This window comes from Eptatretus burgeri, chromosome 3, assembly GCF_056783735.1.
Source record: "Eptatretus burgeri isolate ZD-2024b chromosome 3, Ebu_testis_v1, whole genome shotgun sequence".
NCBI classification, from domain to species: domain Eukaryota; kingdom Metazoa; phylum Chordata; class Myxini; order Myxiniformes; family Myxinidae; genus Eptatretus; species Eptatretus burgeri.
The window spans coordinates 35,123,358-35,138,194 of NC_140963.1; the positions used below are offsets into that span (position 1 = coordinate 35,123,358).

At 41.8% G+C, this 14,837-nt stretch overlaps 1 protein-coding gene across 1 annotated transcript in view; it reads right to left on the minus strand.

Moving 5' to 3' along the window:
• Nucleotides 1–14,837, minus strand: part of DCTN2 (dynactin subunit 2) — a 101,489-nt gene that overhangs the window by 55,132 nt on the left and 31,520 nt on the right. Inside the window, exons 3-5 of the mRNA XM_085872899.1 lie at nucleotides 3,585–3,681; nucleotides 3,314–3,375; nucleotides 1,194–1,292 (exon numbers count right to left, since the gene is read on the minus strand). Coding sequence (XP_085729025.1) covers nucleotides 1,194–1,292; nucleotides 3,314–3,375; nucleotides 3,585–3,681 — 258 coding nt within the window. The remainder of the gene's footprint in view (nucleotides 1–1,193; nucleotides 1,293–3,313; nucleotides 3,376–3,584; nucleotides 3,682–14,837) is intronic.

Here is a 14,837-nt window from a genome sequence, read left to right on the forward strand (position 1 = left end):
GAAAACTCGGAAAAGGACGGGTCCTTTATCGGACCGTGAATCGTCAATAATTCTGCCACGTGGTACAGGGTTATTTGCCAATCTTCAAAACACCTAGAGATCTATGTGGCGAGTTTACCGAGTATTCACAACTTCGACGGCCCTCGTACGAGTCGAACCGTTAGTGGGCCCAACCCGTGCGCAACCCGAGCGGACGGTTGCCGAAGTTCCGTCGGTCCAAATGTCCCCTTACGGCGGCACAACGGCCTTGCTAATTTTTCAACACGCAGCACGCGAAGCCAATGGAGGAAAGGACACGAACGAGCTGATACAATTCACAAATAGGGATACTTATTAAACACTAGGGAAATGAGGGGAGCACGTAAGAGCAGAGTTATCTGAATATCGATAAGCACGTATGTACAGCACAGCACTTAACAATTCATTACTTAGCAGACTGGCACCACAAACACACACACACCCAAATAATCGGACCCAAAGTGGTCTTTATTCGGACCTCCAGCCCGGAGGACAGTCGAGCTGAAGACCAGATTCTGTCTCGGACCTGTCCACCTCATGTGGTCTTCGCGTTGTCGACCCGGGCACCAGCGAGAGGCGAGCCGCGATCAACTTCTTCAGCTCCGCTAAGCGCTCGTCCTGGCAATCAAAACCTCTCCTCTGTATCCCTTCGAGAGACGGCATGCACCCTTGCGGCTCCGGTGGTGGATGGTGTCTCCAAGCTCTTGATCATCGGGAGGAGGAGGAGGAGGAAGACGCTGACGACGACGACGACCAAGACAAGACCAAGACCAGCCCTGCGAGGATTCTCTGTTCCTTTTTATCCACTCCGGCGCGCTCGCTCAGGCACGATTCATTCTCGGGCGCGGCTCACTCAGGCGTGGATCACTCTCGGGCAGGGCTCCTCAGGCGTGATTCATTCTCGGGCGGGGCTTGACCTTTCCCCTACTGAGCGCACGGAGAATGCTGGGAGCAGAGGATTTTTGCTGTTGTTTTATTCGTTGGTGGTGTTGTCATCATTGGTGTTGTAACAAAAGAAAACCTGACTAGTAAAATAACTTCACAGCGCATGAACATTTATTCACCCATTCGACGAGGGGATGGATTCCAACTAGAAACACAAACTTATCGAAATAACTAAGCTATGAGGAACCTGAATGTCTATGTGCTCATGGCTTCCAGATTCGCAACAATACCTGTGCTCGCTGCATCTTCTCACTTAGCTCCTGAATCTCATGATGAAGACGCTGGAAACACTGCTGAGGTGTTTCCTCAGTCGCATTTCCCTCTCCCAGCTGTGGAAGGTACATACATGATCAGGTTAAAATCACCACAACCTGTTCTAATACCACCGATTTAAATAGACATGGGTATTTATATTTAAGCTATCACTTTTACTATATAAAATATAGCAATCAAAAACAACGTCCACTTTCTTTTAGAGTCGACATCATGAATGAAGATTCAGTCTCCAATAACATGTGATGATGGAGAACAAAATATATCTTTTTTAAGTTTAGCACTATTGAAGCAGTCTTATACACCACCCTATATAACATGTCAACGTACTGCTTGAAGGAAGGGGTTTGAAAGTGCAAAGACGACGATTTGTGTTCTACAATGTTCAAGTAGTATATTCTGAATGACTCCGACATTCACGGTTCCGCTATTCACGTTTCATAAAATGTTACCAACTTCTACATTTGCAGACCTGAGCTTCACGTATTCGTGGGTTTTTTTTCTGTGGGTGTATTCGTGGTTTTGCGATTTATCACAGGATTTTTTATTTTCCCCAATGAATCACGAACCACCGTAAAACTATCCCCCTTTTTCCCCAATGAAACAATGCCCCAACATTTGTGTATTTGACATTCGCGGCATTTTTCAGGAACATATCCCAAGCAAATATCAGGATCTGACAGTAATTAAATTTAAATAACATGAAGATTGTAAAAGTCGTATAAATAAATAAATTCCAGAATTTACCGCCTTTGACACAGTATCTATTACACCACCCTATCTAACATGTTACATCAGTTCTTCATGCTTGTTGTTTGTGTCCTTTATAACATCCTTTAATACAGTAAGTTTCCTGTTTGGAATGATTTTCAATTTTGTGTGATTGCCAGGCAGGCAGAGTAAAATATTATCTCACTCCTCTCTGTGCATGCACAATAAGGACAAATTCAGAGCCAAAGTACTGTAAAACAGCAATTTTGCTTTCCAATACATGTTCAAAATATGACATTTCAATTTAAATAAGTTGTTCCTCAATCATAAAATGAGGTTTGCAGCAGACAGACAGGACAGACAGACGTGAACAATTGCTTAGCCCCGCCTTTCACTTCACGAATATGGGCTAAAAAATAATAAAAAAGTAAACACGACAAAATGACAAAGTTAAATTCCACATCAATCATCCCCCAAGTTAACTTCAAATTTAATGTACATTAAACGAACAAAGTGGATAGATGTGGGTTTTACCATCTACGATACAGACAATGATGGCTCGAACCTAAAAATTATAAATAAATGCTCGCCATTTCAAATCATCGCTGTAACATATCAATACAAATGGACTGTATAAAAGAAGCAATGAAGCAAAGGCAAGTTTCAAGCATTTAAACAACTTCAAAAACCAAGTTATTACATTTTGTTTTGGCATACAAATTCTGGAAATGTCAGGCCTTTAAATAAAACCGCTGTTTGCTTCACATTCTCAAAACTAGAAGGGCACTCGGTAGAGCACATACCTCCGCCATGTAATGCCTGATCCACAACAACATATCGGGCCCAATACATTTTTGAAATATCGTGCTATACAGTACTATATCGTTTTTGGCCCAATCTCTCAATGGTGAAGAACGACTTGGAAAATTAAATAATTCTCATATCCAGATCTGGATCTTCACCAAAATCGAATCAATTCTTCCTTGTCACACACACAACCTGTCTACCAAGTTTCATTGAAACCCGTCCACAACTTTTTGAGATATCATGTTATATATATATAATTTTAGTCCTATCTCTCCATGGTGAAGAATCACTTTAAAAATTCCAGTAGTCAGATCCAGATCCGGATTCTTCACCAAAATCTAATCAGTTCGTTCTCGTCACACACTGAACCTGTCCACAAAATTTCATCCGGATCCGTCCACAACTGTTTGAGATATCCTGTACACAAACAGACAGACAGACAGACAGACAGACAGACAGACAGACAGACAGACAGACGAACAGACAAAGGGGTGAAAACATAACCGCCTTCACCTTCGGTGGCAGAGGTAAAGAGAATTTTTTTTAATGTTCCATTTACCATTTCATACTCCTCTGCCTCATAGCCTGTTCTGCAAGTCCTGGTGATGCGATCAGAAAAATCTGTGAAACAGAACAAAATCGGAATGGCCTTAAAATACACCACCACAGCTGCTACCCGATCCCAATAAATTTGGTTAGTTTTTTTTACAGAAGCATTTATCTCAAAAGAAGCAAAAGCATCAGGAATAGTTTCACCATCACAGAGCAATCCGTCTGAACGAGAAGCACGAAGAAAGCCTAGTTCTCTGGGGACAGGATGTTTTTCTTACCAGTCTTTTTGGAGGAAATTTGTTTATCTTTGAACTTGTCGAATGCAGCATTGGGGCTCACTACAATTCGATCCACACTCTCGCTGCTCAACTCCTCCTATGAAAAAACAATAATCGCCCAACAAAGAGGAACACGAAATACAAATCATACACTGTACAGTGCAAATAGAACGTTCAAACATCCACGGCTCCAAAAAGCCTCCAATCCAAATCTTCTAAGTGCAAAAGTGAATGCGAACCACTGCAGGACATAAAGCCATTGTGTGGTGATCTTGAGTAGAAGAATTAATTCACTGTACAACAGGGAAAGGAAAATAATCCTTACTATAATTCACGGACCAGTGTTTGTTACTTACGAAATCTAAAGATTTTGTAAGTATATTGATGACTTCCGTCCTGTGTTTGTTACTTACGAAATCTAAAGATTTTGTAAGTATATTGATGACTTCCGTCCTGTGTTTGTTACTTACGAAATCGATTTCGTAAGTATATTGATGACTTCCGTTTCTGTTTGTTTGTTTGTTTGTAGGCACGATAACTCGAGAACGGAAGAAACTACCTATGTCAAATTACAACACGTGGTTCAGGAGGGTGATGGCTAGTGCTGATTAGATTTTGGTCAAAATCGGTCAAAGGTCAAGGTCACAATGAAATCAAATATTCGATTTTTGATGGTTTGATATAGATAACTCGAGAACGGAAGAAGCTACCAATGTCAAATTAAACCAAGTGATTCAGGAGGGTGATGGCTAGCGCTGATTAGATTTTGGTCAAAATCAGTCAAAGGTCAAGGTCACAGTGAGGTCAAATATCCATTCAATTTTTGATGGTTTGGTCAGAATAATCGTAGAAACTTCTGGTTTGCATCGCTACCTTCTCTCGAGACAACAGCTTTTATTAGACAAGGTCAGAGGTCAAGTTGACGATTTCGTAAGTACCAGTCTATGACTGCTTGTTTGTTTGTTTGTAGGCACGATAACTCGAGAACGGAAGAAGCTACCAATGTCAAATTACACCACGTGATTCAGGAGGGTGATGGCGAGTGCCGATTAGATTTTGGTCAAAATCGGTCAAAGGTCAAGGTCACAGTGAGGTCAAACATAATTCCGTAAATTCATGTGGAGAAATGGAGTATTTTCGCTTCGCTCGACGTTACGAGTTCGTTTTAACTTCGATTTTAATTTTGTCTTCGGTTTTTGCGATCGCTTAGGACGCTTAAAACTCGGTTGTCGAAATTCTGGAACAGCGATGAATAACTGATATATATATAATAAATAATAAGTCTTTTATCAGATTCTTCTGAAAAGTAATACACCTATTATCTGGCATATCCTGCTGGTACTGAATCACTTTTTTAAGAATAAAAACAAAAAAAAATGGAATTTTTATAAGAAATCTCATTTTTGTCTGGGACTCATTATCTGCAAACCACAGTGTAAAATCGTAGACCACAATGAATTCAGAATTCAAGCTCCCCTTGGGCTTCTGACTGATTCATGCTTTTATTAGACAAAGTCAGAGGTCAAGTTGACGATTTCATAAGTACCAGTCTATGACTGCTTGTTTGTTTGTTTGTTTGTTTGTAGGCACGATAACTCGAGAACGGAAGAAGCTGCCAATGTCAAATTACACCACGTGATTCAGGAGGGTGATGGCTAGCGCTGATTAGATTTTGGTCAAAATCGGTCAAAGGTCAAGGTCACAGTGAGGTCAAACATCCAAAAAATGATAACTCGAGAACGGAAGAAGCTTCCAATGTCAAATTACACCACGTGATTCAGGAGGGTGGTGGCTAGCGCTGATTAGATTTTGGTCAAAATCGGTCAAAGGTCAAGGTCACAGTGAGGTCAAAATCCAAAACATTCGATTTTTGATGGTTTAGTACAGAATCATCGTAGAAACTTCTGGTTTGCGTCGCTACCTTCTCGAGAGACAGCTTTTATTAGCCAAGGTCAGAGGTCAAGTTGACGATTTCGTAAGTACCAGTCTATGATTGCTTGTTTGTTTGTTTGTTTGTAGGCACGATAACTCGAGAACGGAAGAAGCTACCAATGTCAAATTACACCACATGATTCAGGAGCGTGATGGCTAGTGCTGATTATATTTTGGTCGAAATCGGTCAAAGCTCAAAGTCACAGTGAGGTCAAATATTCGATTTTTGATGGTTTGGTACAGATAACTTGAGAACGGAAGAAGCTACCAATGTCAAATTACACCACATGATTCAGGAGGTTGATGGTTAGCGCTGAGTAGATTTTGGTCAAAATCGGTCAAAGGTCAAGGTAACAGTGAGGTCAAACATCCAAAAAATGATAACTCGAGAACGGAAGAAGCTACCAATGTCAAATTACACCACGTGATTCAGGAGCGTGGTGGCTAGCGCTGATTAGATTTTAGTCAAAATCGGTCAAAGGTCAAGGTCACAGTGAGGTCAAACATCCAAAACATTCGATTTTGATGGTTTGGTACAGAATCATCGTAGAAACTTCTGGTTTACGTCGCTACCTTCTCGAGAGACAGCTTTTATTAGACAAGGTCAGAGGTCAAGTTGACGATTTCGTAAGTACCAGTCTATGACTGCTTGTTTGTTTGTTTGTCGCACTGTTCCTCCTTCAGTTCTGGGCCAATTACATTTGCTAAAGACTTGCTACAGAGGATCAGCACAACCCCAATTAATGTATTGGGGTGGTTTTATCTTTGTGAGTGGTCTTGGGGGAGAGGGTGGGAGGGGGTGGGGATGTAAATGTGTATCGTGTAGTGCTGCCTCCAGGTTTGGGGAGAGTATTACAAGTCTCCACCATTTGCAGTAGAGTACAGTAGTCCTGTCCCCACATTTTCCAGTGCAATGAGGTGTTTTGAATTACAAGCAGTCGGTATGTTTTTGCTTCACGCACATAACCTGGGGTTTTTTGTTGTTGTTTTTTTGCCCAAATAAAAGGTATCCCTCAGAGGAACACGTTGCATGCTTAAAACAAGATCACCCTTAGGGCAGTTACTCTGCTTGTATAGAATAATTATGCACTTTTTACTTTTGTCAATATTCTTCGGGCAGCCTGTTACAAAATGTCAATATTCCCAATATTCCACAACTTAAATGAATTTCATGCTCAATAAATACGAATTAAGGAGCTAATGAAATGCAAATATGTGGCATCTTACTTCATTATTTTCATTACATGGCAGAAAATTAGTTTCAGTTAGCAGGTTAAATAACACAGCTTGTTTAAAGAAAAGCACGTGGTGTGCGTACCACATACTGTGTGCATACTGTGCAAGTACTAAATAGTGTGTGCATACTGTGCACATGCATAGGCATGTATATGTACAGTCGAGCACTTGGGGAAATCTGTTAAAATGACAGCTCTATTCAATCAGTGGTAACAAAATTGGATGTGCTGAATAATTAATGCAGTGCAATATGCAAGGGAGGATGTGCATTATTTTATGTTCTGTTGTATAATAGAATGTGTGACGAGCGTGTTGAATATACGATAATAAATTAAAACCATCGAGTATAAAAATTTTTTAAAAAGGAAAAGTCTATAGGTAAAGCTACATGTAGAAAGTGTGAATCGTGAGGTCGTATTGCTGGGTTGATTGACTGGACACAACTGAGGTTGTGGATCCACTGTTGCAGACCCACTGCCATGGTTGTGGAGCCACAGTTTGGAGAGGTTCTGGGATGAACAGGCCGAAAACTCTGAAAAACTGAGCCGAGCCGATGATCCTGGCAGTTGGGGGGTGGGGGGGGAGAATCTATAAATTGCTTATTTAAACGATTATAAACTAAATTTGCATAAACTATTATTTAAATTTCGATAAACTTATTCCGAGGTTTGTTTTCAGATAAAGTCAAGTGAAAGATGTTGTAAAATTAAGATAATTTACTCCATCTTTTATATGTCAATTTAATGCTTTAGGAATAGCTGTTACTGTTGAACAAATTAGATTTGTGAGGAACAGACAAAAATTAGCCTGACAAGGGAAGTGAGCCAAGAAGCAACTTCAAATTGAAGAAAAAGAGAGCGGCTAACAATTCCTTGGAAAATTCATTCAGTGCATTTCAATCGGAGCACGGATGCGGTGGAATACCATTGACTGTCGATTTGTCCATCGGTTCCTAATCTTGTCGTTCACATAAAATGTTTGGCTTCTGAATGTCTCTGTGCAAGTTTGATACAAGCCCCAGAGAAATAAACTGGGCTATCCCACATGTCTGGCCAAAATGACTTAAGTGTGCTAAAGTAATTTTTCAAGGTCAGTTCACCTTTGGTATTAATGGCAGGTTTCAACAAAATGTTGCTCTTTCATACTGACACTGATCTTTGTTCAATGGGAGTTGAATGAGAATCTGAACTTTGAACCCCTTTTCTCAAAATATATCATGTTGGATAACTTATCATCACCACTCTATGCACAAGCTCCCGTGTGGTACTTACAACAGGCTGACCCATAAGCTTGTGTTTCTTATAAACACTCATGTTAATAAAGCGGAGGGCAGTAATGGGGAAAGAAAAGATATACTCAAGCCGAGGTACTTCATTTTTCGTAACATGCCATCGTTACCTAGTTACAACTAAAGAGTTCATAGAACACTTTACCCCGCAGTCTTGATAAAAAGGACATGACAAGGGTTACATCCTCCTTTAGTTTGACGACATGAGCTCTGTTGTTGCATCATAGGCATTTCCATTTTGTCTGAATCTCGCTGTTCGACCAACTTCAACACAGCAAATTTGATTGGTCGAGATTGTAATTGGCAGGTTTTGCCTAAGTACTGCTAAACTGAAGGTTTTTGGAAATGCAAACAAGGTGATTTGTGTTCTCGTGTTCAAATATATAATTCAATTGAAATAAAAAGTTTTAAAAACTGCAGAAAAAAATAAAAAATAAAAGCGATTCGGAATTTTACCGTTGAACACCACCAAATTTAACATGTAAAATTTGTTATTCATGTTAAATTTAACATGTGAAAACACCTGTTTGTGTCCTTTACGATGTCCCTAAAAACAGTAAGTTCCCTGTTTGGAATGATTTTCAATTTTGTTTGACTGCCAGACAGGCTGAAAAAAATTACCTTACCTTTCTGTGCACAAATGCACTTGGTACAAGACACTGTACAATTTACCAAATTCAGAGCCAAAGTACAGCTAAAACTGCAGGTTTGTGTTCAGACCAATGGTCTGCAGTGTTCAGACCAATGGTCTGCAGTGTTCAAAATATAACATTCAATTGAAATTAAGTAGTTCCTCGATGGTGGACTGACAGACAGACAGAGCAAACAAATTGCTTCGACCTAATTTGCACTACACAGGCACGGTAAATTACATTTGCCTGGGAGATGGGGATTTTAAAATTAAGATTGGTTCACAAGTTACCAAATATATACCGGATATTGCTCTAATGGCCAGATTAATAAAATAAAAAAATCATCAATTATGAAGTTCATAAAGCGAGCGTAATACTCCTCTGAAAAATGTATTCTGGAATGGTGCAGCCATTGTACAGTTGTATGTAGATAAGCAAAATGTTAAGGCAGAAGGGTGAAAAAAACAGCATGAAAAAAGAAAAACATTATTGTGATGGTTAAACATGCCACAATGGGGCTCACTAATCATTATAAATCATAACCAGCTTTAGTGGGCATGATGGTTGGAGCCTCCGCATTGAGTATGGGTGGGTCAGCAGTTCAATTCTGACCCTGGCTGAGTAATGCCAAAGATGAAAAGCGGGAAGGAGTCCTTCCTTACTTGATGCTCACCATTTAGAGGATAGAGTATGGACAAACCCAATAAGATGGCATCCCATGTGGGGGAGGTGGGAGGGGGGGTGAGGGGGGGGGTCCTCATGTCCCCATACTGACTGCAGAGACAAAAGTAATGTCACAAAGATGGCATCGTCAGTTCCCAAAGTACGCCAAGAAGCAATGTCATTTCCCAAAAGGTCAGCGACTGCTTTGTCCAAATTAAAGTCTGGGTTTGTTTCATGCAACTGTCTGCATGTTCGCATGCAAATAAATTTTTCAAAATACCATTTTTCTGTAAAACATTGAACATTTGTCACTAATCATCATGGTTGCAAAGCGACAGCAGAGATGTGAAAAAGCAAAGAAAGTGAATAATTTCTGGTGCTGCGTGCAGGACTAGAGGTTCTCACCAGTTCCTTTACACAATCCACGAGAGGTCGGTAAAATTAAAAGTAAAGCAAGAGGCAAAAGGGGAGGAAGCAAGAAAAGACACGGTTAAACTAGCAAAAGAGCAAAAATGTTGAGACCATTCATAAAATCAAAATACCTGTGCTTAATAGAATATACATCATGCAATAATGGCAGAGGAACATAGATGGTATGTCATCTAGCCAATGTCAAGTTGGACGTCCACTGTATTCCATATGTTTGACCTCAAACTCTACTAAAATTTTGTAATTTTAGAATTTATTTAGTGCACATCTTCATTGAAGGCAGACTAACATGGAAACTGAGGCTCGATAGGATCTCTCGTACATCAATTTGCTTTCAGAAAAGAGAGTCGTGCAAAAAAGATGCCCGACAATACTTTAATCTTGTTTCATATATGCTTTTGCACCAACACCACTGAGCTGTGTATGTAACTAGAGTATATCAGGCTGAAGCGATAGGAAGGCTCCCAGTGGCACCAGACATTAGTCATTACCACCATCTTGGAATACCCCCAGGGAGGCTTGTCAGCTGCAGTGGTTTCAATCAAAAAGAGGGTGGGCTGCTGTGCTTTTGGCTACAATAACAGGCATTCCCATGAGTTAAAAGTGACAAAAAGCATCACTTTTCACAAGTAAGGGAACTTTATTTGATACTAACGGGGTGTGCTTACACATTTTGTAAGCATACGAACCGTGCTTCCCCATCATCTTGGGTCAAGTGGGGTTAAGCAATCAGTCCTGTATGCGTGTACGTACTTGCATGTCTGCATTTTGTCATTCCCTTTTCTCTGGAACTGCTTGTTGGATTGACAAAATTTTCACCAAAGGTACCAATTTTCAAAATTTTCACCATCTCATGGGGAATGTTTTAATGATAATTATGTCATAGGTTACGTGGTGTGACAACCATGGTGGAAAAAAAAAAGAGAAACACGACCTCTATCTCCAAAATATCTCCATGTAAAAACAGGACCACTGAACCTGTAGCTTATCTGGGCTCTGGCCTAATGTTGTAACCCAAATCCTGACTGGTGGGTCGGTGAAGAAGATTTTTGAAGGAATTTACGAGATTTTCGAAAAATGTTACCAAGTCCGTCATTTTGACACAATTCCGGTCATGTGATCGGCATGACTTCCACAATATAATTAACATTCCTACCTACCATAATGTTTCAACCCAAATTTGTTAACACTGACAGTTGGGTCGAGAGAAGAGAGTTTTGGAAGGAATTTGTGGGACCACCATTTTGACACACATCTGGTCATGTGATCGGCATGGCCTCCGCAATTTATAATCAGGAACCTGTCCTAATGATGCAACTCAAATTTGGTTGCATTCTGACTGGTGGGTCAGGAGATTTTTAAAGAATTATATATATATAGACAGTATAAACACATGTACATATATACAATGTCAAGGCTCGTACCACAGGTAACACACAGAACGTATAACAAGGGGAGCAGGAGATGAGAGGGCCGGGAGAGGGAAGCACAAAACAGTGGGGAACAGACACATGGGAATATCTTTGGAAGGAAGAGGGATGGGACAGACAACAGATGGACACGACAAGGACTTTCAGGAAGGAAAGCAGGGAATATGAAGGAGGTGGGTTTGAGGTGGATTAACGGGGGTAGAAAAGATCATGGTTTAGGATGGTGGAAGATAAGAGATGGTGGTGAACAGCTATTTTGAAGACCTGGAGGGAAGAGTGGGATTGAAGAGTGTGTGGGAGTTTGTTCCAAAGGCGGGAAAACAAAGAGGAATGAAAGAATGAAGGTGAGGCAGCGATTCTTGATTTTGGTAGTTTAACCAGAAGGGGGTTGCTGGCGGACCTTGAGTGCCATGCAAAAATATGGGCAGGACAGATAGACAGAGCGGGGGGGGGGGTGGGGGGGATGAGGCCAGAGAGGAGACAGTGGAAGACAAAGACCATCGACCTGCCTGTGATGAGAGTGAGAGACCCAAAGACTCAGCTTCATCATGGGAGATACCAATGATCTTAAATGCCTTGGTTTCCACAGCGTGAAGCCGAGGAAGGTGAGAGGCGGGATCACCAGCTAGAGAGGAGAGCAGAACTCCATCAGGCTGTGGATGAAAGCCTTGTATGTGGTCAGGAGCTCAAGAGTGCCAAGGAAGGACTTAACACAACATAGGATGCCCAATCGGCGACTGGCTTTGGAGGCCAGCTGGGCGATGTGGCTTTCCCAGGAAAGATCATGGCAGATAATGAGGCCCAAAAATTTAAACATTAAGACTTCAAGAGGAATGTTGAGAAAGTAGATGGGGGGGGGGTCCAGATGGTCCTTTTGGAGAGACATAGTGAGTGTGAAATTTGTCAGGAAAGGTGGACATGTTCCACACGTTGAACCAGCTTGTTTGTTTATCCAGATCTGCAGAGAGAAGAAGCTGCTGCTTGCCAATCTAAGGGATGACAGATTGTACAGCATGGAGTGGAGTCATCAGCAAAGAGATAAAGAGGATTTTGCGGAGAGTCGGAGAGATCATTGATGAAAAGCAGAAAAAGAACAGGGATCAGAACACTGCCTTTTTTTTTTTTTTTATACCTTGGTCGAGGCTCGTATGAGAGCTAACAAACAACTCACAGCAAGGAGGCATGAGACAAGAGGGGCGGGAGTGGAAGGGACAAAACAGTGGGGAACAGACACATTAGGTGAACTGTGGAAGGGAGAGGGATGGGGATGGGACAGGGAACATGGCGAAGAGAAGATGGACATTTCAGGGACTTTCAGGAAGGAAAGCAGGAGAAATGAAGGAAGTGGGCTTGGGTGGATTATTGGGGGTAGAAAAGATCGAGGATTTGGATGGGGGAAGATAAGAGGTGGTGGTGAACAGCTGTTTTGAAAGCCTGCAGGGAAGAATGGGAAAGAATAGAGTGAGGAAGTTTATTCCAAAGGCGGGAAAAAAGAGGAATGAAAGAGTGAAGATGAGCAGTGATTCGTGATTTTGGTAGTTTTACCAGAAGGGGGTTGTTGGCGGACCTTGAGCGCCCTGTGGAAATGTGGTGGGGACAAATCGCAGAGAGAGCAGGGGGGCAAGGCTGGAGAGGAGTCGGTAGAAGACAGAAAGACCACCGACCAACCTGCGGTGATTGAGTGAGAGGCCCAAAGACTCAGCTTCATTGCGGGAGATGCCGATGATCTTAAATGCCCTGGTTTCGACAGCGTGAAGCCGAGAAAGGTGGGAGGCAGGAGCACCAGCCCAGAGGGGAGAGCAGTACTCCATCAGGCTACAGACAAAAGCTTTGTAAGTGGTCAGGAGCTCAAGAGGGCCCAGGAAGGACTTAGCACGACGGAGGATTCCCAGTCGGCGACTGGCTTTTGAGGCGAGGTTGGAAATGTGACTTTCCCAGGAAAGGTCATGGCAGATAGTGAGACCTAGAAGCTTGAAGGAAAAGACTTCTTCCAGAGGATTGTTGAGAAAGTGGATGGGGGGGTTTTGAAAACGGTCCTTTCGAAGAGACATAGTGAGAGTGTGAGATTTGTCTGGATTGAAAGACATGTTCCACGTGTTGGACCAGTTTGTGATTTTATCCAGATCTGCAGTGAGTGAAGAAGCTGCTGCTTGCCGGTCTGAGGGATGACAGATGGTACGGCAGAGGGTGGAATCGTCGGCAAAGAGAAATAGAGGATTTTCCAGAGAGTCCGAGAGATCATTGATGAAAACCAGAAAAAGAACAGGGCCCAGAACGCTACCTTGAGGAACTCCAGCCTGCACAGGAAGAGGGGATGAAAGAACTCCATTTAGGGCCACACGTTGACTGCGACAGGAGAGGAAGTCTGCGAGCCAAGAGTGGAGGTTGCCTTGGATACCATAAGAAGAGAGTTTGGTGAGCAGGGTGGGGTGCCAGACCATAACGAAAGCACACGATACGTCTTGGAGACGGCTCTGATTTATTGTCTGGCATTGAGGACCTCCATCCATTGTTGGGAAATAATTTAATTGAAATTTACAAATCGGCCATTTTGACCTCAAGTCATGTGACTGGAACAAGCTTTGCATTTTCTGTTACCAGTCAGGACGAGAACGTTGATGCAAAATTTCAGCCGGATTGGCCCAGCAATTTGGCCATAGAAGTTGAAAAAGGAGACGGGTGGACGGATGGACAGGGCACAATGACAATACCTTATCTGGAATGTAAATTCCAGATAAGCTTAAAAAATTGAAATTTGGAACTTGTCAAGTATTCCCCATCAAGTATTCCCCATGGGGAATAATTGTGATTTTTTAAAATGATTTAATACATACTTTCTTGATGACATCAGAGTTGCATACGTAGACCGAAACATCCAATCAGGACGAAAATGTTTGAGGGTCAGCTGGGGATAAATTGGTCAACAGAAAAAAAAATTACCACCGTGTGGGGGTGACGGTCATCTCTTTAATACCACAAGTTCTCAATATTCAGTTATGACGGAAGACAACTGCGCAGTTCTACTGCGCAGTCGAGCTGCGCAGTTTGGTTAAAGATGACTCGGCATTTTGGCGCGAGCGCACGCGAAATTATATTTTGAAAATAAATGCCGACGTTTACATTTCGGGTTTTGAAATTTTTGCACCTTCGGCGGAAAATGTATAAATATACAAGGTCAGCTGCTATGCAATGACACCATTCACTAACTTTTACCATGCCCAGTAGAGAATATATAGCCTCCTGAAGGTAGGGCAGTTTTTGGAAACTTTGAAGTCACATGACGCGAAAACGAAAGCGAAATTCGAAAATCCGTCCCGACTAAATTTAGATATTGTCCCATACATTCATATGCCAAATCAAATTCAAGATCGCTTGAGAAATGTAGGAGGAGATAGATTTTGAAAATCGTAATTTTCGCATTTTTTGCAAACTTTGAAGTCACGTGACACGAAAACGAAAGTGAATATCGAAAATCCGGCCCAACCAAATTTAGATACTGTCCCATAGATTCATTTGCTACAATCAAATTCAAGATCGCTTGAGAAATGGTGGAGGAGATAGAATTTGAAAATCGTCATTTTCGCAACTTCAAAGGCCTCGTGACCTTGACCTTGACCTTCGGTGACCTTGAAAGTCATACCAT